The 24341-nt window shown below is 42.2% G+C and overlaps 5 protein-coding genes across 7 annotated transcripts in view; 2 read left to right on the top strand and 3 right to left on the bottom strand.

The window, feature by feature from the left end:
- Positions 1-374: 374 nt before the first annotated feature.
- Positions 375-3053, bottom strand: LOC109475664. Its single transcript, XM_019776421.1, has 5 exons — positions 2870-3053; positions 2143-2227; positions 1688-1898; positions 1203-1233; positions 375-859 (listed from the first exon to the last, which is right to left on the bottom strand). The coding sequence occupies exons 1-5, from the start codon at positions 2954-2956 to the stop codon at positions 734-736; spliced, it is 540 nt and encodes a 179-aa protein (XP_019631980.1). The 5' UTR covers positions 2957-3053; the 3' UTR covers positions 375-733.
- A 3719-nt stretch (positions 3054-6772) lies between these two features.
- On the top strand, positions 6773-10338 carry LOC109475665. The gene is made up of 5 exons (XM_019776422.1): positions 6773-6984; positions 7922-7991; positions 8353-8551; positions 8748-8772; positions 9541-10338. Exons 1-5 carry the CDS (start codon positions 6904-6906, stop codon positions 9670-9672), a joined length of 507 nt encoding a protein of 168 aa, XP_019631981.1. The 5' UTR covers positions 6773-6903; the 3' UTR covers positions 9673-10338.
- A 936-nt stretch (positions 10339-11274) lies between these two features.
- LOC109475662 lies at positions 11275-16151 on the bottom strand. The gene is made up of 5 exons (XM_019776419.1): positions 15940-16151; positions 13615-13690; positions 13021-13222; positions 12589-12613; positions 11275-11997 (listed from the first exon to the last, which is right to left on the bottom strand). Exons 1-5 carry the CDS (start codon positions 16009-16011, stop codon positions 11839-11841), a joined length of 534 nt encoding a protein of 177 aa, XP_019631978.1. The 5' UTR covers positions 16012-16151; the 3' UTR covers positions 11275-11838.
- Positions 16152-17918: 1767 nt separating this feature from the next.
- LOC109475651 (major facilitator superfamily domain-containing protein 7-like) overlaps positions 17919-24341 on the bottom strand; it is an 8370-nt gene continuing 1947 nt past the window's right edge. Inside the window, exons 1-10 of one of the 2 annotated variants that reach the window (XM_019776399.1) lie at positions 22468-22674; positions 21779-21937; positions 21412-21631; positions 20939-21027; positions 20499-20633; positions 19965-20081; positions 19379-19531; positions 18957-19114; positions 18589-18710; positions 17919-18310 (exon numbers count right to left, since the gene is read on the bottom strand). In XM_019776399.1, the coding sequence (XP_019631958.1) occupies positions 18165-18310; positions 18589-18710; positions 18957-19114; positions 19379-19531; positions 19965-20081; positions 20499-20633; positions 20939-21027; positions 21412-21631; positions 21779-21937; positions 22468-22611 (1443 nt within the window). In that variant the 5' untranslated portion in view covers positions 22612-22674 and the 3' untranslated portion in view covers positions 17919-18164. Of the gene's footprint in view, positions 18311-18588; positions 18711-18956; positions 19115-19378; positions 19532-19964; positions 20082-20498; positions 20634-20938; positions 21028-21411; positions 21632-21778; positions 21938-22467; positions 22675-24341 lie in introns of those variants that run through there. The other variant, XM_019776400.1, reaches the window with a different exon arrangement.
- LOC109475652 (protein DPCD-like) overlaps positions 23317-24341 on the top strand; it is an 8965-nt gene continuing 7940 nt past the window's right edge. Inside the window, exon 1 of one of the 2 annotated variants that reach the window (XM_019776405.1) lies at positions 23317-23434. In XM_019776405.1, the coding sequence (XP_019631964.1) occupies positions 23368-23434 (67 nt within the window). In that variant the 5' untranslated portion in view covers positions 23317-23367. The remainder of the gene's footprint in view (positions 23435-24341) is intronic. The other variant, XM_019776403.1, reaches the window with a different exon arrangement.

Genomic DNA, 24341 nt, shown 5'->3' with positions numbered 1-24341 from the left:
ACCTTGCTATGATTTGTTATACATGAGAAGGAGTTGGAAACTGTAGTAGTGCCTCCTTCTTAGTTACCGTTAAGCAATCATCGACGCGGTTCAGATTTAACGCGTTATATATAGCCAATAAAGCGAAAATAACGTGAACTTAATGCCTAGTTCTACGTTGAGGAAACATTGGATCATCAGAAAGATAAATAAACACAGGTATGCCTTTCAAAGTCAGTGCTACACTGCCGTGATATGCGGGAGTGACTTGGGTCAGTGAACCATTATGTGGCAAATCAGTTCAAGGCTGTGGGCCCATATATGAAATGAAACAAATGAACGAATCCAATGCAAAATTAATTGTTAAATGAGCATTTTTATTGTACCGAGCCGGATCGGCGGTTGCACTCATCACCATGATACTGTACTTCTTTCACGGTCTATTGACTTCTAGTCAGTCAAGCCTTTAAGGCGTCTAGATAGTGGCATTACTAAAGAATTTTCGTTAACTTTGACCAAACATAATCATGCGTTTCTAATGTTACAATCTTGGGTTAGTCATGCGTGTGTCTAGAAAAATCGTGAGCTGTCTTGTTACAGAAGATTCTAGCCCGTGGTTGGTTCTGTCACAACCTCCCTGAAAATTGTACGACATCATGATTATACGATGAGCTACAATGAAATGACCGCGCCCGGCTAAAACAGCCCGCCCTTGGCTACTCAAGATCTTCAGATGGATCCTCCCTACAGGCAGCTACTTCGGGTCGGCAGGACGACGGCAGATGACCATCTTGTGCTGGTACGTGGTGCACAGCCTGACGCAGAGCTGCTCCCCCCACACCTGACTTGTGCTCAGCTCCACACAGCTATCCTCGTACATCTGGTGGGCAGAATACAGGACGTGACGTTGCGTGAGACATTGAAAGATGATTGATAACATATAATAAGTGTCAATCAACTGTTGTGAAGTTTCTTGATAGACTAACGCTACTGACTAAACAGTTTAAACCTGTTTCTACGAATGAGACATTGGAAATAACTGGAAGTGGAAGTGACTGTACCACTAACTGATTTTGAAGGAAAGTATCGGAAATGATCAATGAGATTCGATGCATCAAGATGCATTTGACTCTAATTTTTTTAATATAGGTCACATAACTTTATATTATATCCGAATTCATGTTAGATTTGTAGTATACACTTTATATTATGTACGGACGTACCAGCAAGTCCTTCAGTGCGTAGTCTGGAACTCTGAAAAAGGAATACTGGCGGATGAGTTAGAGTACATATAACGTTATCATGAAGCTGATTAATGTTTACTCCGAGAACGAAGGTTTTGTTATCGGTGGGTTTTTGTTTGTGGGTTTGTGTGTATGCTTGTCTATAGAAGAGACAAGCATACACAGAGAAAGTGAGTGAATATTAGTGGTTACTAGTGGTTGACGAGGAGGTCGGTTGGGCGGTACGCGGAGGAATTAGGTGGACTGTGTGTTAGATTGAGTTACGTCATACTTCAGTACTGATACAATCTCCTCCACAGTTCCAATACATTCACGAAAACCCAAAACACTTGTAATCTGCGATTTCATGTTATACATGTTTTTCTGAAAATAAAAGATTTGTTGTTTTCTTTTAATTCACAACGTTCTATATGGCGAGATGGTCAATATTCGTATAAGAGGAACGTTCCAAAGGACCGCTGTACCGTATTGAGCCTTTGAGAATTTCCACGACTGCCTGGAGGACATCCGGGTCCCGCAGGTCCAGAAGCGTCGTGGCGTCTGCCATCAGCCGCTGGCAGGTGTACTTGGCAGTAGTAAAAGGGACGGGAACGACCGGTTCGTACAGCCGTCCGAACGTAACCGGAAGAAAACAGTCATCTCCAAACTTGAGGTAGTTCGCGGGGCAATCATAATCTGGAAAAATATGACCAACATTTGAAAGAACGAAAGGGATGAGACGGGAAAGATCATATCAAATTTCCACCCATAAAAAGAAGAAAACCGCACAGTTTGCAGTGCCCCATTCGATCCAGCCCGTCATGTTTCCCAGGAATTCGTCGACTTCACTGGTACCATTCAAATATTTAAAAGTAAATGAAAATAGTCTTAAATGCATTTATCTGACGACAAAAGGAGCAAAAAGAAACTGCTGACTCACTGGCCGAAATGTCCGGGTCGTAAGGCTGCAGGGCGGGCCTGTCATCATTGAGAACGTACGGGAAGATACACGTCGGAGTCCTGACCTGCGGAGGGAGTTTTACAATTTTGTCAGCATTTCAAATATGATAATGCATGATATGTTAGATGCATGTTCTTATGTTGTATTGCATGCTTAAAACAAAGGATTCATTACTTTTTCCTAATTATGGCGGACAGTTTATCGTCCATAATTTAGTCGGTTCCTGGCTCCAGAGTTGATCGAGAAAGAAAAGCAACTTGTCAAAATATCAAATGAGAGACAGTTTGTACTGGTCAACCCTACCTCCAGTACCTTTGTTAAAATGAATTCAGGCGTTTAGAATGTTTAAACATGTAAATACAGTTGACAACTCCACAAGACCCAAAACAAAACGAAATCCTGTTGACGTTTTTCCACACCTTCAGTTCTTAACACACGCAGAACTGAATTCACCACAGGTAGTAATATGACAGTCGCAATAAGGGTAACATTAGCCCTGCGCGGGCAAATGAACTCTATGGTGGAAAATTATTCTCCACATTTGGCCAAATTATACTATTTTTTACCCCTCGTTGTTACTACTTACATGTACTAGTCTGGTGGAAGCTGTCTACAAGTAGCACAAATATGTTACGAACATCACATTTATCAAAAGTAGTAAAGTATGGAAAGAAATCTAAAAGTAAAACAACAGCAATAGACTTACCACAGCTCCAGTTACATCCCTTGCACCAACGGCCAACAAAACCCCCAAAGCAAACACTAACTTCCCTGCCATCGCCATTCGGACCATACGTGTGTTCTAGCTTATCACTACACCTTCTGTACCGATTTCCTCTTGAAGGCTCAATATGTATCAAACTCCAATCTGTTGCCCTTTGGACTGCACCATGTTGGTAATTACAAGGGGTGCATCAAGTAAAAGTAACAAAAAAAGCAAAGATGTGAATGTGAAGCCTTTACAACTTCCCTTTCAATCTAATAGACCAATCCAAGAGTCCTACCCACCTACCCTCAAACTGTAGAGACACATGTTTGCTGAAATATCTGATGGGCGTGTAGCAACTCTCTCATTGGTCAAATCGCTAATAACCATGCTATGATTGGTTGAATCGTTAATTGACAGGAATGGTGAGAGAAAGTCTCCACCACGCCCTAGGAAGCTTAGGAGCTTGATCAATATCTGATGCAACAGAGCTGTTGACCCTACCGTTTGTATATGAATAATTGACCCTACTGTTTGTATATGTATAATTTATCATCATGTGTACAAAACGTTAGTTGAATCAATTCACCACTAGAATTGTAAGGTGTGCATGAACAAATGCTGATGTTTCATCTCAAATGAACAATAAGCAATGGTAGCTTCTATAATGTTTTACCTAAATTATAACCTTGAAGAAGTTAGTATCATATTAATATAAGAATTTCTGTTAGCTAGCACATATAACATCAGAAAAGACATGCTGAACATGTCCCTATGACAATCCACTTTACATCTTGTTGATGTGTCATTCAGCACTAAGGACGGGTACACTAGTCTTGTGGGTGTGACATTCAGCACTTAGGACAGGACCAGGCGTCTTGTGGGTGTGTCATTTAGCACTAAGGACAGGGTCAGACGTCTTGTGGGTGTGACATTCAGCACTAAGGACAGGGTCAGACGTCTTGTTGGGGTGACATTAGGACCAGACGTCTTGTGGGTGTGACATTCAGCACTAAGAACAGGGCCAGACGTCTTGTGGGTGTGGTATATTCAACACTAAGGACAGGGTAGAAGTATTGTTGGCGTGCCAGGGACACCAGTTTTGTTGGTGACCTGGATTCGAAATACTAAGCCAAAAGCTAGTTTGCCCTTCAATATTTCAGGTTGCCGTTTATTTTAGAAGGCAAACCATAAGCCAGGCCATATGATAAGTTATCGCTCACATGCTAGCTGAGGTAGGACAGTGTACTTCAGAAGCCGTAAGCTGGGCCGCTGTAAACTTTTTACCTCCATGAAAAATGGAGGTATTGTTTTTGGTGTGTGTGTCTGTCTGTATGTATGTATGTATGTCTGTGTGTGTGTGTGTGTCTGTCTGTCTGTCTGTGTGTGTGTGTGTTTCCGCAACTTTGTGGTCAGCATAACTTCAGAACGCCTTTATGGATTATGATGATATTTGGTATGTTGGTAAGTCTTAGGAAGATAAACGTCAAGGTCAAATATGGGCCTCCTGGTGGATGACCTTGGTACTGCAGCAGAACTTTCGGTTTTGTATCTTTTGTCCTGAACATGCTATGGTCTTGATGTTTTGGTGACAGATTGCTTTTCCTGTCAGAAATAAGTGGTGTGAGTTTGGTCCCCCTAGCAGCTTGTTCTGGAACTGCAGGGCACTTTCTGGCGAAATGTTTAAAAGCCAAAAAGTCCAGATAGGAACAACATATTTTCATAATTTTTGGTGTGTAGGTAGCTGAGAGAGAGAGATGTACATGATTAAATGCAAATTATGCAAATGAGGACATTATTTGCATAATTAATGAGGAAATTCTATAATTACAGTGTTTTACATTATACTACTTTCATACATGTAATGTATGTAACCTATGGCAGGCAGAACATCAACAGATACTAATTATGCAAATGATGACCTAATTTGCATAATTTATGCAAAAATTCTATGATTTCTTAATGGTGAATGATGGGAATGTCATACTTGGGACATCTGTAACTTAATCAAAAGTTAACATACATCATGATGCATATATCATGTTAATGCAGAGGTAATTTGCATAATTAAAGAAGAAATTTACATTTACATATTAAGCCCATATTTCATGGAGGTATGAGATCTCGGAATTCTTTTTAAAGTTTGATTTGTTCCATAGTATGGAACAAAATTTAAACTTGCGCGCCAGTAACTGATAAGTCTCTCACAGACTTGCGCGGCGCGCGTGAGTGGATATTTTGAACCCTGGTGTTTCATTCAGCACGGAGAACAGGGTCACCCGTTTTTCTAACGCTGAAGGCATGTCATTCAGAAACTAGACAGGGGCGAGTACTGGCATCATGTCATTTAAGAAAAGCCTGCAAATCGCTAAGATAAAAAGAATAATTGTCCAGTCGTGTATCCGCCATTACGTGTTGAGGCTATTGTCGTAAAATGCGTCGCACACTGATAGCAAGTTTGATATACATTACAACAAGACATCCGCAGCAGTATTGTATTACAAAATTTATTGATAACAGAATCTTGGAACGCAGTGAAAAAAGGATGAAAAAGAGCGTCGTTTGTGACAGGATGTTTTGGTTCGGGCCAAATCAAACATGACATAATATCTGTCTGTGAATATCTAGTCCAGTATTTGAAGACTGCAAATGCACATGTTATACATAAGACAAATTGGTTATCATTGCGGATACCATAAATTGTTTGGTTTTGAGGCTAAATTCGGCTCCTTTGATGTGATTCTTATGACTCCAAAATCACACGAGAAATAAATCGGGTTATCGTTACAGATAACATCAAAACGTTTTGGTTTTCAAGTTTTGCGACACTCCTTAGGACCTAGATGTCCGTACGATGACCCAGGGGCCATGGTTACCTGCTGTTGACCGTCCGATGTTTGAATCCTCGTTTTTATGTACGGTTACAGTACGGACTTCTGATTCATATACTAGTAGCAAGTTCCCCACACTCGACAATGCGACGTTTGATCCTCTAAGTATTTATTTTACACATAGAGATGACAGACTGATGAATGTGCGCTCCGCCCAATATCCGTACACACAGTGATAGTTTCCTTGATATATAAACTTACGGGTGTTGTTACCTCACCATAAAGGCGAGATAACTATTGTAATTCCCTGTGATCTCTATTGTTGTACACAATGGCGGGCTTTATAACTTTGACACGACGCGTTACTGCGACTGAAGCATAGGAAATCTTATAATGACACAATTTTCCTCTGAAACACGAATTATGTCCTCAGAGTAATTTCTTCAGAATGCTTGTAGATATTCCTCTTAAATAGACAGAATCGCTGTTTTGGACACAACGTGATGAATTGAGGTGACTGAACTAGTCGCGGCTGTAAACAACATTGTTTTTTTGGTTCTACCACATGGCAATATAGTCTGAAGTCCAAGCTCCGTAAGTTTTTTCCTTTAAGACTCAAGAAGAAGGAACCGCAGAAAGCACAAGAAAGCTAGATAGCCATCTCACCCTGTCTAATTATTTCTACGTGTTGTCGTTTCCATAAAAATGTGGTTGTTTTGTTCTAAATAGAGAGCCAGTGGCGACAGACAATGACAAATGATGCGTGTTAACCTTACGCAGGTGTGTGTCTCACCCAAACTTAGATCGGAGCGATAGACCCTCCATGTGTCCTAAAATAGCTTTTTTCTTCTTCTCGTATCCGTTCCAAGCCAGTACCAAGCAGCAGGGAGGTAAAGATGAAAATGTGGACTCCTAAGGGCGTTTGGAACATTTTCTCTGTGTATCCCTTCCCTGGCAAAGTATTACAATATTGTAGCATACTTTTTTTCATTAAAAGACTAATGGCTGCTTATGATGGGGTGCGAGTGATTTTTCCAGATCCCTTCCCAGAGGGGTAATGGTTCAGCCCGTGGGCGCGAAACAACAGAAGTTTGCCACGTCAGGCCCCAACTCAGTCACAGTCACAGGGTCTCTTGGACGAAAGGGGAGTCAAATCCAAACAGAACAAGATCACAGTCAGACTACCCTAACGACTCACTCCAGATGGCGCCGAAAAGGACGTGGACTGTGGTTATTTGTGTTCTGTTGTTGACTCTGAGTCCGCTGGGAACATCTAAGCCACTGGTAATTTATCTTTTTGTCCTTTCGAACATAATTGGGTATCTTAAACTTTTTTCTGTAGTGATATCGAGATAGCAGGTCGTCTACCGGTACCCTACATGTCTGCGACGTAACCAGGCATAGGCAGAAAGATGTAAGTGAAGTAAGGAAGTAAAGTAGGAGGTCGACATGGCTTGTAAGCCTTGTTTGTTATTTTCTTGGATCCTCCTCTATTTGACTGTTGATTTGAATTTTTCGCAAGAAGTTTGGTGAAATCTGTAAATCATGCACATGTACTTTTTTCAGCATTGGCCAGAGTGCTTTGCTCTTTTGTGAATTTTGGCCTATTGCTGATTCCTAGTTAAGGTTCTCTTCTGAAATTTTTTTAGACCCTAGCTTCCACCTGCTATGTCAGTAGCGCGCCGTGCCACCGGTGATCATAATGATCCCCATTTTGCGCTATTAAGCAGTTGGGAGTAGTTGTGAGCAAAGTCGTGGGGATGTCCTGAATGTGTAAAACGAGGCTGTCTCACCGGGTAATATGTGAAATGTGCATCAATTTCAATGTACATCGATGTTTTTGGAGAACCCATGTAACGGGAGGTGCCCTAACATAGCACGCTTTTCACGCACCAGAATTCACCACGCTACATCGATAGTTGTCAAAGAGTCGTCAGGTTTTGACGAATGAATTCTAAAAGCAATCATTTAAAGACCATACTTGGAGAATTAATTCATTCATACTGTTTATCAGCCCTTCACACTGTACGCATTACAAGCGGCAAACGCTGTGAGACGTTTTCGCGGATGTGCTGCGCTAGACAGTGTGCCTAAACTTGGCACGCTTTTTAAATTTGTAACTTTGCTCTCTTCAGGTGTTGATGATACATTTAAGTAAAGAGAAATTTCGTACGATACGACGAATGTGACCCTGCCGTAACTGCGAAACTTCTACCCACAGTGGTGTGTCGAGCCGTACGTCATTATGCACAGCTTTGGCCTGCCAGACGTGGTGGAACCGGACAACACAGGTGAGTTTACTTCTGATGATATTTGTTGTACCGCGAACCAGAGCTAGGATGCAGACATCATGACACAAAATATTTCAATCTGGGTTATGCTCCGAGCACGATAGCAAGAGGTAGTTTGTGGGCTGTTTTTTTTTCTTCACTATCGGACGTGGCCCCATTGAACCCCCCCCCCCCGGGGGCTGCCGGGCTCTTTAGTGGCTGGGTTGGGCCCAGGATGTTTAAAAAGGGAGTTGAAAAGACTTGGGGTCGGTGACAAAAATATACCGTAACCTAATCGTGATAACGCCAACAGTTCCCCTCCCTCTACATCAGACCGACAACCAAAGCATAAAACAGACAAATGTGGTCCATCCTTTTGCAGGGCATGATTGTCCCCCGCTCTACTCATTGTTTGGCAATGACTGTTTCCGCTTCGTGACTCCCGGAAGCTATCATAATCATGTCGAGGTACCGTTCGCATCGGCGAAAGCGGACTGCGAAAGTGTCAACGCAACTGCGGTAGAGTTGGTAGACCTGTTGTATCCAAATGCCCAGAAGGTTACCCAAATCGCCTTACACAAGTACGTCTCTTCACGTTTTACCTCTCATCATTCCCTTCATACTAATCACGACGTCGCCGCGGTGTTCTTTTAACACCACTCTTGTTTTGGTTTATGGTGTCATTTGTGACAGATGAATGTATTGTTCAAGTGTATAAATAAAATGATGACATTAACCGAATTACCACAATTTACCACCGGTTTCCTGTTCTTCCAGGTACGAGGGGAGACGCGAGTTGATCGTAAGTTGGTTTTAAAGTATTACTTTGTCTGAATTTGTCCTAAATATTTTATTTTACTGGGTCGCTTATATTAAAGGACAAACAGCTAGGCAATGCCAATTCCAAAGGGCCTGCCCTGCTCAAGACAATAAACTGGGTATTACTGAAACACTAGAAACAAATGTCTGAATAAACCCTTTGCCAATATACGTACCTACAACCATGCATTCTCATAGCAACACTAGTTACATTGATATGTCAGAATCTATGCGTCACCTTTATTTTTTGTAGGTGGTATTACCCTGAATGTGCACTTTTAAACGTTTGCGTAGCCCGTAATTGAAGGATTGGTTTATCAGACGCACAAACCCACAAGAGGAAATTAATTGCTTAACAAAGAAATACTAAAAAATCATGAGTATTTTGGCATCGATTAAAGGTCATAATATAATAATATAAATATGCTCCATACAATCAGTATCTGTCCATGGTGCTGAATACGCCATCTGTCAGCACTATCAGGATGTTTACACTCCCTTTAAAAATATCAACACAAAGACCGTAAACCGCTGAGAGACCAAAAGATTGATAGATTGATCGCTTAACAAATTTGATAGATACGCGTATTTTTCATTTTCGTGTACATGCATGTTCTTGTGTATTAAAGCATCGTTCATTAGAATCCAAGCACTCATATCAAGGGTCACACATTTTCAATTTTGTTGCTCAATGGTGGCCCCGGGATCGCCGCCTGGTGGAAAGGGAGTCTTAATTCTTTCTGTCTCTTAGATGGACGATAACTCGTGCGTGACGAGGGCATACAATCAAGAGTCGGGCCAGTGGATTTTGTGCTCCGGGATATGCCAAAAAAATATAAACAAGGTGTACATCTGCACGTGTCCCGCGCTAATTGTGACATAGGTCGGCCCATGCTCAACTACATCTGGAGCCTACATATGGAAAATCGAGTTAAGCTTCTAATGCATCTTATCATATCGCTATAGCCTGTTTCACCATGACTAGGCATAACTGTCCCGATGTTAGAAGTAAATGACATTCTGCTCATAAATTAGGACACAGCTACAAATGTGGAACTGTGACCGTTCTTTGAACTTTTTGTACGCTAAACACCTACATTGTAACACCTGTTTATAGACGATTACGGCTACCATCTAATTTGAAGATGCTTGAGACATATGGGGTATTCGTTTCGTACTTCAGCTACCGATTATCCCAATTACGTTGTGAGGCAGGCTATGATAGATACAGAAGATGTTATCGATAGTGCCCGGATGTACAGGACAGAAACTCAATACACGTAGGCGTCGGATAAAAACATGATGTAACGCGAGGAGTATTGACGGTAGTCTGTGGAACGGTGGCCAGTTGTGATCGTGCTCTGATGAGCGCCACGAGAAGTAAGAATCACAATGTTGTAGAGACTAGCCACTGTCTAGCCGCATTGACTGTGCAGGCTTGGAGAAAATGTGATGAGGCCGATAGCGAGGGATGATATGTCCTGCCAACATTAATGTAATCGGCCTAACAATTGACGGTCAGGAAATAAAGAAAACAATAAAAACAGTATATCTCTGCGTCTTAAATGTTGTATCTAATTAAGGCTACGCAGCATTGTACATTTTTTTAATATTCCAACATTTCATGACTGGACATGGTGACAGCACACTCAAGTTATATCAACTTATTTTATGCCGCCACCAACGCAGGGGACGAATACAGGACAGACAATACTCATTTGCTCTTGAGTTAAGTGAGGAAAGTTGTGTAAAGTGCCTTACACAAGGGCACATGATTGGTTGCATGTCAGGACTCGAACCCTGACATGCATGACACTCTTGGTTCCGAGTCGAGCACGTTGCCACTACGCCGCACGACCCCACGTGCCCAGTTGTATATGTATGTGTGCTCACGGTAAAATTACCCAGAATTACACACACACACACACACACACACACACACACACACACACACACACACACACACACACACACACACACACACACACACACACACACACACACACACACACACACACAAATGTACACACACGAACGATTTCGTGAAAGCTGGCTCTATGTTTGTTATCGAGTTTTAAAGGTTATGACAGCAGCTGTAGTATTTTTGATAATGGCTAATGGCGACTCAAACCTGATGAAATGGACATAACAGCAAGATTTCATGACCTAAGTATTATCAAACCACTTGGCGAACTACTGATATATAGTTCGCTATTTAGCAAAACCTACCAAAGGGGTTGTTGGATATCACAACGTTAACATTATTATCGGCCGATCTCTATCCTTTCATCGTCACCACACAAAGTAGAAATATTGTGTTTTTACCCACTCGTGTTCCTTTCATTCTTGTCTTTTCTCTCACTTTTTCTTCTTTCTCTTCTCTTTGCCCTTTATTCTTTTTCTTCATTAAACATTTGTTAATCAACATTCAAATTTGTATGGACGGCTTCGATAACGCATATCTTAAAATGAATTCTGAGACAAATTCTTATTTTCGTTTTTTATTGGTCCACGCTATATTTTCACATAGCTTCCGAATCCAAGCCTGCACATTCAAGGCGGCTAGACAGTGGCATCATCTTAGATTTTATCTCTACTAACTTGATCTCTACTTCCTTACGTTCGTCGAAGTACGATCACAGTTGGCCACCGTTACACACACTACTACAATAATCCAGTATCACCTGCGTCGCTTAAATGTGTACTCTCCAAGCAGAGGATAGGCCTGTCTTAGACGTCTTTGAAATCATTTTTCGGTATCTTGTCGGGCTTTCTATTCTTGTGGGCTTTAATATTTCCTTGAGTACCCTGGCCTATCCATGGTTAGGCATGAAAGTCTAGCAAAACGTCCAAAACAGGTCTAATCTTTCCTTTTACAGCACAAATGTATCTCCGCCCTGTAGATCTGGGCACTGTCGCTAAGCTCTACATCTACTTAAATCTTTTTCCCTCTAATATGCTTTTAATTTTCATTCCTTTCTGTAGGCACTGCGAAACTTCAATTTCATTCCCAGCCCTTGACCATTAACTGCAGAATCGCTTTCCGCCGCTAGTGAGTGTCGTTGTGGCCTGTAGCCTCGTGCGCATGGCCACACGGAAGCTTGCAGAAGATCATCTTGTTGCGTTTCTCGTTACAGGGACATGCAGTGAACTGCAGTCCCCAGGGTGCGTCAGGGTTCAGAAACACACAGCTATCGTGATCCGCCATCTGAAAGATAAAGATGAAAGGAGAGATTACTGATATGAAGGCTACTGTCTTTAAAGGTGGCCTTTTAGTTAGGATCCTAAGTTCTGGCAGGCCACAATGTTTTGCTGTTTGGAAATACACCTGTTAAATCACTACTCGACGCAGGTGCAAATTAGTACCTAACGTCGGTTAGGGACGTCCTCTCGGGTAGGACGTTAAGTCATGTGCTGTGTTTAAGGTGAGCCACGTGAAATTAGGATCCCTCCCCTGTGTGATAGGTTCAAATCTGGCAGTCTAGTTTCAGGATTGACATCTTAAAAAGGTGATAGTCACCTGTTATGCAATCCTTCCACAAATGTGATAAATCTTGACAACCAAACGACTATTGTGAATATATAACGATTTAACAGAATATATCTAGTAAAGTCAACTGTGGGCTTGGGAATAAACTTAAGAAGAACTTAAGTCGGGAGACAGGTGCCATTTTCCAATACACCAATGACATAGTACTTTAGTGATGGGGTATTCTATCCCTAACAACTCAGGGATGAAAAACTTTGGACATGTATTCGAAGTTTAAATAAGTGTGTGTTTCCTATGCTGGGAACTTACCAACAATTCACGAATCGCCCCTTCCCTGTAAAGTTAAGGAGAAGAAGAATAAATATTTTTGCACAACAAATAGACAAGGTACAACATATATGGTATCTACTGTTATGCGACAACAAACATACTATGAGGCTGATCTACATTACAAAATATCATGTGGTATGGGAAGAGAATGCGCTTTTGACAATCGTCGTATTTTTAATAGATATTGTTCTATATTTGTACAATGTCACATGTCAACACATACGCACAACAATGGTGGACCTGTAAATGTGATTTAGTAGTTATCATCTGTTTCGTTCCCCCCTCCGTTGTGGTCAGTTGTAAATTTGAGTAAACAACCAAAAGGTGTTAAAAATATGATCTTCATTTTGAAATGAAACAATAGATCGATGGTTATTGTTTAGAAATAAGAGAACATAAAAAGTAGATTACTCTTTAATGAACTCCTCTGCCGCCTTCATGACATTCGGGTTGGAAAGATCTATCATGGTTGCGAGACTTGCGTTCTGTATCTCGCAATACTTCGTTGCTGTTGTAAAATCCATTTCAACAAGTTTTGAATAGCTTCCAAATAGATGTAACCTGACACAGAGATCGCCAAACAGACGGTATTTCGGAGTAGAACATATGTTTTCTGAAAAAGGGAGACAAAATCTCAGATGACATCGCATAGTGATGAAAGTTGCCAGAAAGGAAATCAAAAGAAATTATTTCATCAATCTGCATCTTATTCGAATGAATTTTAACTACAATCTGCATCTTTACTTACAATATATGTGTAGGCAGTGACAGCCCCTTATTCATACATGTGTTTATCAATGCCATTGATTTTCGCATTCCGTTGTTTTCAAATTTTGTGCAATTGGTGTGTGTGGGTCCGATCACGTCGGTCAAGCGGTCTTATTACGTAAACGGCTGCCTTAGTTCCTTTTCCGGCTGTACTGCCAAATGAATTCTACGACACCACATGTACAATCGTAAGACGACCTATGACGAATGTGACCGCGCTGTAAGAGTGGTGCTTACCTCCCGTTTCGTCCTCTTGGTAGTCGGTCGGTGTAACCCCTCTGAGGACATACGGGAGCACACACAGGCCGTCCTTCTGTGCGGAAAACAGTGACGTACTGTTACGCTTTTATTCATCAACTTCACATATACTAGAGATGGTATTGTTGAACTGCAGCAACGTCAATACAACACGACTGCCATTTTATTGTGGGCTGAACTTTATACAACAATGAGAGTGATATTCCCTTCATGTGTATTCAAGATGTGTATCGAAGAGCCCCACGACTCAGGTACGCTTTTGCGTATGCAACTATGTAATACCGATCGATGTGTACGTACTCTGTAGCTGTGCATCCGGCTACATAGGTGAATAAAACTATTGATATCAATTTGGAGGTAACGGAAAGAAAACATTGTCTACTCTCTAGATCAAAGGGTTCATTTGGTGGATCAATAATTAGATAAGGACATCATTTCTATAATCTTACCTAATGCTTTGTTCTGAAGATGTTGGTATGATTATACGCGTGTTCAGATGTTGATAACTAAACATCAAAAGAAGAATGATAAAAGACTTTTCGCTGGATGAAAGCATTAATATATACTATGTCCGCCTTCAAGAGATTGATATCTTTCAAAATGGGGAAGGACAGTATTCGGAAACTTGATTTGCCCGGGAAAACAAAATTTAGGAAGAACGCGAGAACAGTTGCTCTTGAGTTGGATATCAAAAAGCATTGTTCAATTCCAAAAATAGCTACATCGTTGTTTTCAGAACACAAACATTTATGTATTCCGTCCACGTTGTAATGGTGAAGACGCTATGAAAGATAAAAACGAAAACATACGGAAACATTACTATAAGAGCACCACGCATGTCTGTTTAGTACACTTGTACATAAACGAGCAAATTCGGGCACTACTTTAGCGCCCTCTAGTGGTCACCATCGGACTCTAACAGGGGAAGCCTTACAACGCGTCACGTCGCTCCCGCCTGAAGACGCCAGTCTCCAGCCTGATGTGAGGATCACAGCCTGATGAAAAGCCCCGGTCACACTGGCCGAACTTTGCTGGAGCGTTCCTTTAACGGTAGGGACGGGGGCAGAATTTCGACAACGCTCGTCACCGCGCCCAAAATGTGGGGGGAAAAATTAAAACACGGGCGTTGGCTTAGCGGTGCACCGCTGAAGCCGGCGTTGCTTTAGCGTTGGTTTGGCGGTAGAGAGCGTTGGTTTAGCGGAATCGCGAGCGTTGGTATAGCGGCGTTCTCCGCATGCGTTTAGCGGCATTCCAAATGAGCTCCTGGTCCATTTCTCACCGTATTTATAGCAACCAAATTCTGGTCCTGCTCCGACACCTCTATACCAACGCCAAACCAAAGTGCATTGCCGACATGGATCGCTGCTTCAACGCCTGACACCTTTCCAGCAACCCCGTGTCCGCTCGTAAAACGCTTGCAACCGCTCCAGCGAAGTTTGTGCAACGTTTAATCGCCGCCCGGGCAACGATGGCGAAGCAGCGGTGGTCCAGCATTCAAGATTTCTGCGTTGGCCTATCGGACCCAAGCGTCCGCGATCTTGCGTCTAGCGATGCCAAACTTTGACTGGGCGTTGGTGGAGCGGGGGTGAACTTTGCCGGGGCGGAAAATTGCCCCCTCCTCACCGCTCGCAATATTTTTAGCAGCTCAAAACTTTCCGAGCGGTAGGTGGGCCCCTCCAGAAACATCAATGGTGGCCGGGCGTACACGGCGTTGCTTTAACGGGGGCCAACTTCTGTTAACGGTGGTGAACGGTTTCGAGCGGTGATGAATTTTATTCACCGTTCAAGGAACGCTCCAGCAAAGTTCGGCCAGTGTGACCGGGGCTTAAAGATCACAGCCTTCTTGCAAACTCAACGGCATCAAAATCGTACGACGACGACGTAACTTTACATTTGTAGGTAAAGTTTTGAAGAGTACTTTTACTTATGTATCAACCATTGAAAAGTACCTTAACTTATGTCTCTAGAGGGAACGTACGAATCAACGGATGCTGTACATCCTAGAGGGCAGGGGTTCGATCCCCAGCTCGCTGTGAGGGCGTTAAAACGGCGGCCCGTGTATGGGTCAGCTACAGTCGTTAGCCTCAAGTGTCAAACCTCCACAAGTAATAGAACACACTTATTTACCCACTGTGCTTGGACTGAACCGTGGCGAAGTCCCATTGCTCTTTCAACTTTTGGGAAAAAAGCATCAAGTTCGGCGTAAAGTAAGTAGCATAGGATAAATGTCCGTATACATAAAAGATCTTTAAAAAAAGATAACAAAGAATATCTTCTAATTCTTAGAAATAAAGCCAAAAGTACCCGTGGCATCGCCTTTGATGTTGTCACGACCAAAAGTAACACCAAAGTGACACAAGTCCGTCCTAGGGCCATCTTCACGCTTACTGATGTGTCCTGTTGGTACCCTGAGTCTTTCTTTAGTGGTCGTGTTCACTGGGTTGGGAGTTTCTTGGTAAATGGTGTGGCAAACCTGCCCTGTAACCCATGACTTTGGGACTGGAATATTCCATTTCCAAGAAAGGGTGCTTGATATTTATTTCAAACTGAATCGCTGGCCTCGGAGACGCGAAAATGTGTTTTCCACAAAGTTGTTGTAGAATACCAACAAAATAAAACACTATTGAAAAAGAAAATCATGGGAAAAATTTTACCTCTTTTTCAAAAGTCGAATTGTCTAACTTCCATTAGTGCCTGTCTTTGTTGGAACCGTCTGATAAGTGGACGGATGTAGAGGAAAGTTTCTTATCTATGCGTACAACAAATGACATGTTGTTTGTGCCGGTGTTTTCAAGGGAAATGGTGGCGCCACATCAAAGACTCGTGTTTACGGATTTTAACAACAAAACGCACAAAAATACCAAAGTGTGCTAGTAATAACACGGAATAACATACGTCTTGCTCACTTATTCCCCGTTATGGAGGATTAATATGATTACAAGGTTTACAGCATATGCATCATAGAAATGTGTCATAGTAATGAGTGTATTAGACGCCTGCATCAAATTGCATTACAATGTTATATTATCACGATGATACAACCGTTCTTTACTGTAGTTATCAGCTGCAGCTGGAAACAAGTTCGTAAAAATCTAGAACTTCAACGTTATATAACAGTTTTCAACACTCGGAATATGCAACAAATATTTTCTTTTACGTTATTTCGTCAAAACTAACGTCACAGGATAAGGCATAGGCGCCATGCTTAATCTTTTATATCTGTTTATGTTGAACGGTAACAATGGAACGACGTGGATAGTAACCTTTCATCAGGAAATGGATATGATTGGAATGGGTCCTCAAGGATGACTGCCCGGTCACTGACCTACGGGTACAGAACAGGGCATCCGTCACTGTTTGCTTACACCCCTTTCCACTACAGGTTCCACCAACTAGTGACCAAAAATTAGACCGGTCGCGGAACGAATTTCATTGACGAAGAACGAATTGTATTAAGTTGTGTGTGTTTTTGTTGTATGTTAAATCATATTTTTACATCATGCACCTTATTCTAATGATAAAAGGAAGGTCACACAAATCAAATTTTCGTAGCTCAACAGCCACCATCTAGTGAAAAGGGGGCCTTTCAGGACAGCTTAACCTTATATTGTACATGCACAATATAGTTTTTAAAGGTAGAATAGGTTTTCCTTACATATGTTTTATATATGTCTCTGCTACTGGAAAAAAAAGAACCTCGATCAACTGTCATTGATCTTAATTTACACCATATTTGTAAAATTACAAAATGTGTATTGCAATTCAAGTCTAGTATATTACATGTGAGCATTACTGTACATAATTTACATTATAAATTACAATCAACATTCAAAACAGTACAAACATCACTTTCTTTATCTTGGTTGGACCACAATTCTCCATATTGTCCTGCCTGCCAGTTATTTTCCTTAATTGGACATCTTTGGTAATACAAAAATGTCTTCTATGTACAGCTTTTGTAAAAACCCTGAGTTAAAACTTCAGTGTTCTTGAGGTATATTTACATCATTATACATGCATATCAATTACTGCATTCTTCTGATTGAACCAACCAGTGGTCTCAAATCCAATCAATCAATCTGTCAATCATTATCAATTATAGCTGCGAATCTGAATATGTGGCAGTCATGTTAGGTCAGGGTGATAGCCAGATGTGGCTGACCTTTAGGTCTCAGACCAGAGTTACCTTTACCAGTCTGTAGATAGGCTGGCAACCTAAGGCTGAAGAGCTACAATACCGCAATTGAAGATGCATATAGAATATCTGGCGCAACTGACCATGGACTAACACAAAAAAGGCCTCGCTGGCTAACCAACTTTCCAACATCCTAAAATACTACAATCTTTAAATTATATAAGCTTTACTGTGGTGAATTTTTAAAAGATCTTTGCACATCTGTAATGATCACTGAGCAATGGGGAGCAAAACTTATGTTGACAAGCATACAATTGTGTTCTGATGTATAACCGGATACTAACCGGATTCGAACAGTAGTGGAATGTGCAACATAAAGGAGGTCTAACTAATCTTAAATAGTGACTCCATTATAAGTGGGAGCTTTGTTAGCTTCTGCCTCTTCCCTCTCTGCCTTGAGTCTCTTGTACTCCGGGTGGAGGAAAATGATCTGCACCACTGCAGCTACACAGCTGATCCCTGCAAACACCAGCATGGTCACTAGGGGGAGCAAGGGAGAAAACATTAGTGGCCAGTATGAATGAGGTTTCTGCAGTGCTTGCAGGTCGTGGTCAAAACAATTCTGTAGAACAGTAGAAATACCAAATGTATATTTTGCAGTGTCATGATTTCACATTAAAAGGACACTACAAAAGAAAATCAAACCAAGAGTAAAATGCATTTACAATATTAAAAGTTGCATATACATGTAGAGTATAGTAGTAAGTAACTTCAGAGTTGAATGAGATGAATAAGTTATTTTATACTCTAGAACAGACCTGTGTTGTCCTGAGGCACAATGTCACCGTTTGTCCCACAGTTGGCATAAGGCGCATCACCAGCAGACAGCGGCAGGGCCAGTGCCTGGGCCAGGAACACCAGTATGATACCCTGGATTTGACTGCAAGGATAAAACACCCGTGTCATACTGCTATACTGACAGCAAGAAGAATTCTGCTCCCAAAGTGGCAAACAGTTCTCTTACACAGATCAACTCCCCTGGCATATCATCTGTCTATTTGGATAATGGGAATTTCTACTCTTTCCAGCTGCATCCCCAAGCGTGGTAGAGGCTATTGAGTTACATGTATTTCAGGGACAAGGTTATTAACAGTTGATTTACAGTAGCAACCTGAAGTCTCCCTACCCAGAAACCACCAGCAGCCCAGCACTGGTTGCCTCGGCAACAGGGTAGGAGACCTCCACGGCCAGCTCCAGGCTGATGGGATACAGGGCGAAACCAAAGAAGCCAAAAATCCCTGACGAAACCACCATGACTGCATCTAGGTTCCTGTACCTGGAGAGCTGGTGTGAGTGAGGGGAAATGCATTGGACGCTTTGTTGTGCTCAGACAGTACAATGTACATGAGATCTCAAATCATTGTATACTTCTGGTACAGCATCTAAAAAGTTTCAAATGAGCTGAAAGGCCTCAAATGTCAGGCAAATGTTTCCTTGTTATGTACCGCTGAGTATAGAGGCTCTGTGTGTTTGCTTGGCTCAAGGTAACAGTCTGAATGCTTGACTTGTAAAAGGACTCAAAGACTTGTAGGATAAAGCCATACTTACCACAGCAAGTATAACAAACCCAATCCCTGCCATGGCGTATGAGACTTTAACTACTTCTTGGAACATTTTAGTCTTGTCAACAAAGACCCCCGCCACACCAGCACCAACCACCCCACAGATGATCATTAGTGCTGCACACAGGCCAGATATACTCTGAAAAACAAGGACAGGACTTAAATACAGAAAAAAGCACACCTTCAGAAGTTATACATGACATATGTATATTCAACAACATTTCTAACTCCCAAACAATACACCTTAGCCAAGATGTTTCACAAAAAAATCCATTCAAAATGCTTACACTCAAAGACAGTGACAGACAACTTTTGAAAGTATTTTTCATACTTCACACTGCGAACTATGTTTCGATGTTATGATTATGGTATAACTTGGGGGGACAGAGATTATGAGGGAATGCACTTCACACTTTCAACATTTGTTCCCAAAGAGCTGACCCTGGGTACCATCTTCCAAGTATTTAAAGATGCCCGAGCCATCTTTTTTGCTTCTCAGACAAAAATGAGAGCCAGCGGTAACTATGAAGGATGGTACCCAGGCAACAGAGACTTCACTGTCTCACACTTACATCGTCATATCCCCTGGGACAGAGCACCTGCTCCAGGATAGTAGTCAGGGTGCTGAACAGGCCCAGCCCAGATCCAAACACCACACACAACACCCAGTACTGACGGTTCCTGGCAAGCTGCAGGGGAACATCACACAAAATGGTGTGTTAAGACGTCCTACAGTTACGTGCCTTAGCAACTACATGTATACTTTTGGTGTACTGTGCTAGCAATCTTACTGCTGTTATTACAACCAAAAGAACTAACAGTGTCTTAAATGTTACATGGCATTAGTTCTGCACCATAGGTTTGGTACACCTTGTAGTTGTAGAACTGCTGATTTAGCATAAAGACTTTTGTCTAAAGGTAACTCCCAGGTAATTCATGGTATGACTCACATACTACAGTTCTGAATTTTTACTTAAGTTAATAAATTGTTTGTTCAAACACAAGTGGACAAACATACAGTTGAACATGGTTACTTAGTAGTACTATGTTGGTAGGCATACGATAAAGACAGTGAGTTATGTAGCATTACTCCACAGTGTCAGCACCTTTTTAAGTCCCTGGAAGAACGACTCCGACTCTGCTGCTGCACTGGCAGTTGGTGGGGAGGGCGGCTCACTACTGCACACTCCAAACAAGGCCATCAGCAAACCCAACAATGGGAGGGCACAATATACAGACAGCTGAAAAGATCAGATAATAGGAACCAAGTCATCCATAAAACATGCTGTTTCAGGGACCCCAGGCATACAGCAGTATAATCAAATTCAAAGACTGGATACAGCACTGACAGTAACAAAAGCAATCTTGCCATTATTAGAAGTCATTACAGAGAGTCTAGGAAAATTGTTTTTCTCCATGCAAAATTTGCATCTTGTTTTATTCTTCTGGACTGAAATTTTCTTTGATTTCTAAAGCACAGGAATGTTACCTGTCTAATGCTCACTTAAACAAATAAGTAAGAAGTAAGGAAACATATCTCCCATACCAATAGTACAAAATCATTGGCAGCGTGCTTGTCTGTGGTAATCAGAGCCGGGGAGAGGATGTTAGCCAGCAGCAGACCAAGAGGATTCGCTGGGGAAAAATGGACAAAACAAAGTGACATATGACATACAGTCTACATGTATATTGCTGAAGACTTCTAATGTGTCCAATTTGACTCACCAGTTTTAAATGAGCTAAATGAGTTTCCTAACTTTCACTCAATTTAAACAAGAAATTAGAGATTTCAGACTTCTGGTGAGTACTTTGGGTTTTCCTCAGACACTCAAGTTCACCCAATTTCCTGTGTATGACCTTTGGACATCCTGTCATTGTATCTGTCAACCTTCCCCCACATACATGTTGCCAACCTACTCTGTCTGCACAAACTGACACAAAAAAAACTCAAACCCCAAAAATGTAAGTGGGAATAAAAAACAACAAGGCAACATGTTCCAACACACAGTTGATACTTACACATGGAGCCAATCATGTTGGCAGTGGCCCTCTCGTTTTGTGCAAACCACACAGCAGCCACCTTGGCGGGAGACTCTATGATGAACGGCTGAGCGACAGCAGCGACAGTCTGACCAATCAGCACCAAGGGAAAGCGTACAGAGTCGGACATGTCCATTGGGATGGCACTCACCACCCTCAAACCAGGACCAATCAGATTCAGGCATGCTGCCAGGATGATCTGAAGTCATCGGAAGAAACAGAAGAAAACGTCCAGTACATGGCTTATGCTGTAATTTATGTAATATTATACTTATCAGTTTGATCTTGACACAACTGGTGATTGGTCAAAAATTCACAATAAAAGAGCACTACAAACAGAACATACCCCTGCTCTCAGTCCCAGAGTATCGAGGAGCCAGGTTGCCAGCAGACCCAGGGGGATGGAAGCGATCATGTACACCAGAGACAGCCAGTTCACCGTGGTCAGAGACACGTTATAGAACTCTGCTGTCTGGTCCGCGATGGGGGCAAAACTCAGCCAGATCTGCAACATCAAGACAAACACATTTTATGCTGACCAAGGGGGTTATAGGCACATCAATCTCCCTGTGACTATCACATAACTGCCTTATGGCAACAAATTTGAGATGGAAAAATTTAATCATTATGACACCAGTGTAATTCAAGAAAAAATTATGATGCTGGATTTGGGTATACTTGTTCTTGTATTGTTGGCTGGCATGGATATTATGATATATGACAAACACAACAAATAAGGCCTACATTAAAGTGCAAACCTAAGATAATAATTTAGGGCCAATAATTAATGCCATAATAATTTGCACTGCACTGTGTTTTAGGGTGGGGCTGCTGAGATAAAACGCCAGGATGACAATTATAATATATTACGTATATACTATTGCTTTCTACAAAAATCAGTACACGTGCACGTGCGAGGTTAACATTGAATGGTGAATAGGGAGCCTGGAATAGGAATGGGACGGTGGCCGGTAAAACGTAAAGGTTACTCGCGATCACAGGGTTATGAGTAACATATAGGTCCAGGTTACTCACGGTTCCATTGCTCAGGTTCAACACACACAGAACTGCTAGAATGAACCAGCGTCTTCTGTAGACTCTGTAGTCTGTAGTCGATCTTTCAACATTGACGCTGCTCTTCAGGAGCGACTCTTGATCGTTCCCGTTAACGACTTCCATGTCTGGTGTTATCCATGCATGCAGCAAACTCACTGTCACAAGACGGGACCAGCTGGTAGGGCAAAGTTCATCTGCAGTTTTTAATAATTTCTCTAGAGGTCGCTCATGCCTGGGCCACAGCTCAAGGCCAGGGAACCGAACTCAAAGCAGATACTGGGAGGATTGATATACTAGTAACCAATGCATGTAGCTGAGTGGCGGGGGAGCCTGCAGTACTATGCAAAATGATCTTGCAAACCTGAGTTGCTACTTCTAAATTTTTAACTTTACTATATTCTAGTGCCCCAATCACAATTCACGGCCATTCATCCTCTCTTGCTGCAATGAATGAGCTGAAAGCTGTTTTATATATAAAACTCCTTGCTGCAATGTGGTCATTAGCATGCTAGCAATATACTAGTACGTTCATCATCACTCATGTATCAATCCGCCAATCTATCTAGCGCCAGCAGAAAACGTTGATCCAACAGGTGGCAGCATGCCAGCAAATCATTTTAATTTCTTTTATCATATTTTGTCCAAATGGGAAGGCCTGTTTGAACATGTGTAACAGTGCTAACTGACCGTGCTAAAGGGTCGTGCGACCTTTTAGTGTAGTGGTTAGCATTGGTGACCGCCAAGAAGCAAGGTGAAAATTTCCGAAGAGAAGTTGATAATTCTGATGACATTCGGTAAGACCCAGGGCTCACCTGGCGGTTGCTATGGTAACTGCCGCTAGAAGCTTCCCGTAGCCCCAGAGTGCACTGGGAATTCAACATGGCGTCGTACAGTGAGTGGTTAAGTTACCTGCAGTCAGCGGAGAAAACTGCGCTCGTCCAGGACGGTGAGTACGCTAAAGTGTTCCTAGTCATCAACTACACTATCATGCAAAGCTTGTAAATCAATAATGTAGCACACCGGAGTCGATTGGTTTTAAATATGATTGCAAGATACAAGTTGCAATCGGCATGGGGAGGGGGGCTGTAACAACGTTACACTGATGTGTAGCCGTGGACGACTCTGGTACACCTTTTTGCATGATAATGCCGGTGACAGAGTCTCTGTCACCGGCATTATCATGCAAAAAGGTGTACCAGAGTCGTCCACGGCTAACTGATGTGATGTTTTTTTATTCAAAGCATAAGTTTGAGTAGCCGTGGCGACTCTTGACTCGGGCTTACATTGCATTACCCTCTGCAAGAGTCGTGGAAAGATCCATTGGCAGAACTGCACATTTCCCGTTGGCTGCTCGATGCTCCGTTTTTGACCCGGTTTTTTGCTGTCCCGAGCTTCCCTACAATATAACTCCACAATTGGCCGGGTTGCCGATGTTCAGATCGGCCTAAATATTCCACAGCGCGACGGGAAAGTACTAAAATAGCTAGTCGGTACATCCGCGCCGCCATTTTGGATATAGTCGGGAATGTCCGCTACCGCCGTCGGGAACGCTCGGTAGCGCCACGATTACCGAAGCGGGACCGAAAACTCTCCGATCATAACCGGAAAGCCTACCGAGCGTTCCCGACGGCGGTAGCGGACATTCCGGACTATATCCAAAATGGCGGCGCGGATGTACCGACTAGCTATTTTAGTACTTTCCCGTCGCGCTGTGGAATATTTAGGCCGATCTGAACATCGGCAACCCGGCCAATTGTGGAGTTATATTGTAGGGAAGCTCGGGACAGCAAAAAACCGGGTCAAAAACGGAGCATCGAGCAGCCAACGGGAAATGTGCAGTTCTGCCAATGGAT

This window comes from Branchiostoma belcheri, unplaced genomic scaffold, assembly GCF_001625305.1.
Source record: "Branchiostoma belcheri isolate BF01 breed outbred unplaced genomic scaffold, Haploidv18h27 scaffold34, whole genome shotgun sequence".
Classification (NCBI taxonomy): domain Eukaryota; kingdom Metazoa; phylum Chordata; class Leptocardii; order Amphioxiformes; family Branchiostomatidae; genus Branchiostoma; species Branchiostoma belcheri.
This window is presented reverse-complemented; position numbering and strand designations above follow the sequence as displayed.

Coding starts and splice junctions, on each gene's coding strand:
- LOC109475664 (XM_019776421.1), bottom strand. CDS start 2,956: ATGGTCCGAATGGCGATGGCAGGGAAGTTAGTGTTTGCTTTGGGGGTT. Junction 2,228..2,869: donor GGGATGTAACTGGAGCTGTG/GTAAGTCTATTG, acceptor CTCCCTCCGCAG/GTCAGGACTCCGACGTGTAT. Junction 860..1,202: donor ACGCACTGAAGGACTTGCTG/GTACGTCCGTAC, acceptor TCTGCCCACCAG/ATGTACGAGGATAGCTGTGT.
- LOC109475665 (XM_019776422.1), top strand. CDS start 6,904: ATGGCGCCGAAAAGGACGTGGACTGTGGTTATTTGTGTTCTGTTGTTG. Junction 6,985..7,921: donor TGGGAACATCTAAGCCACTG/GTAATTTATCTT, acceptor TTCTACCCACAG/TGGTGTGTCGAGCCGTACGT. Junction 7,992..8,352: donor GGTGGAACCGGACAACACAG/GTGAGTTTACTT, acceptor ATCCTTTTGCAG/GGCATGATTGTCCCCCGCTC.
- LOC109475662 (XM_019776419.1), bottom strand. CDS start 16,011: ATGGCCCTAGGACGGACTTGTGTCACTTTGGTGTTACTTTTGGTCGTG. Junction 13,691..15,939: donor CATCAAAGGCGATGCCACGG/GTACTTTTGGCT, acceptor TTTTCCGCACAG/AAGGACGGCCTGTGTGTGCT. Junction 11,998..12,588: donor GGGCGATTCGTGAATTGTTG/GTAAGTTCCCAG, acceptor TTTATCTTTCAG/ATGGCGGATCACGATAGCTG.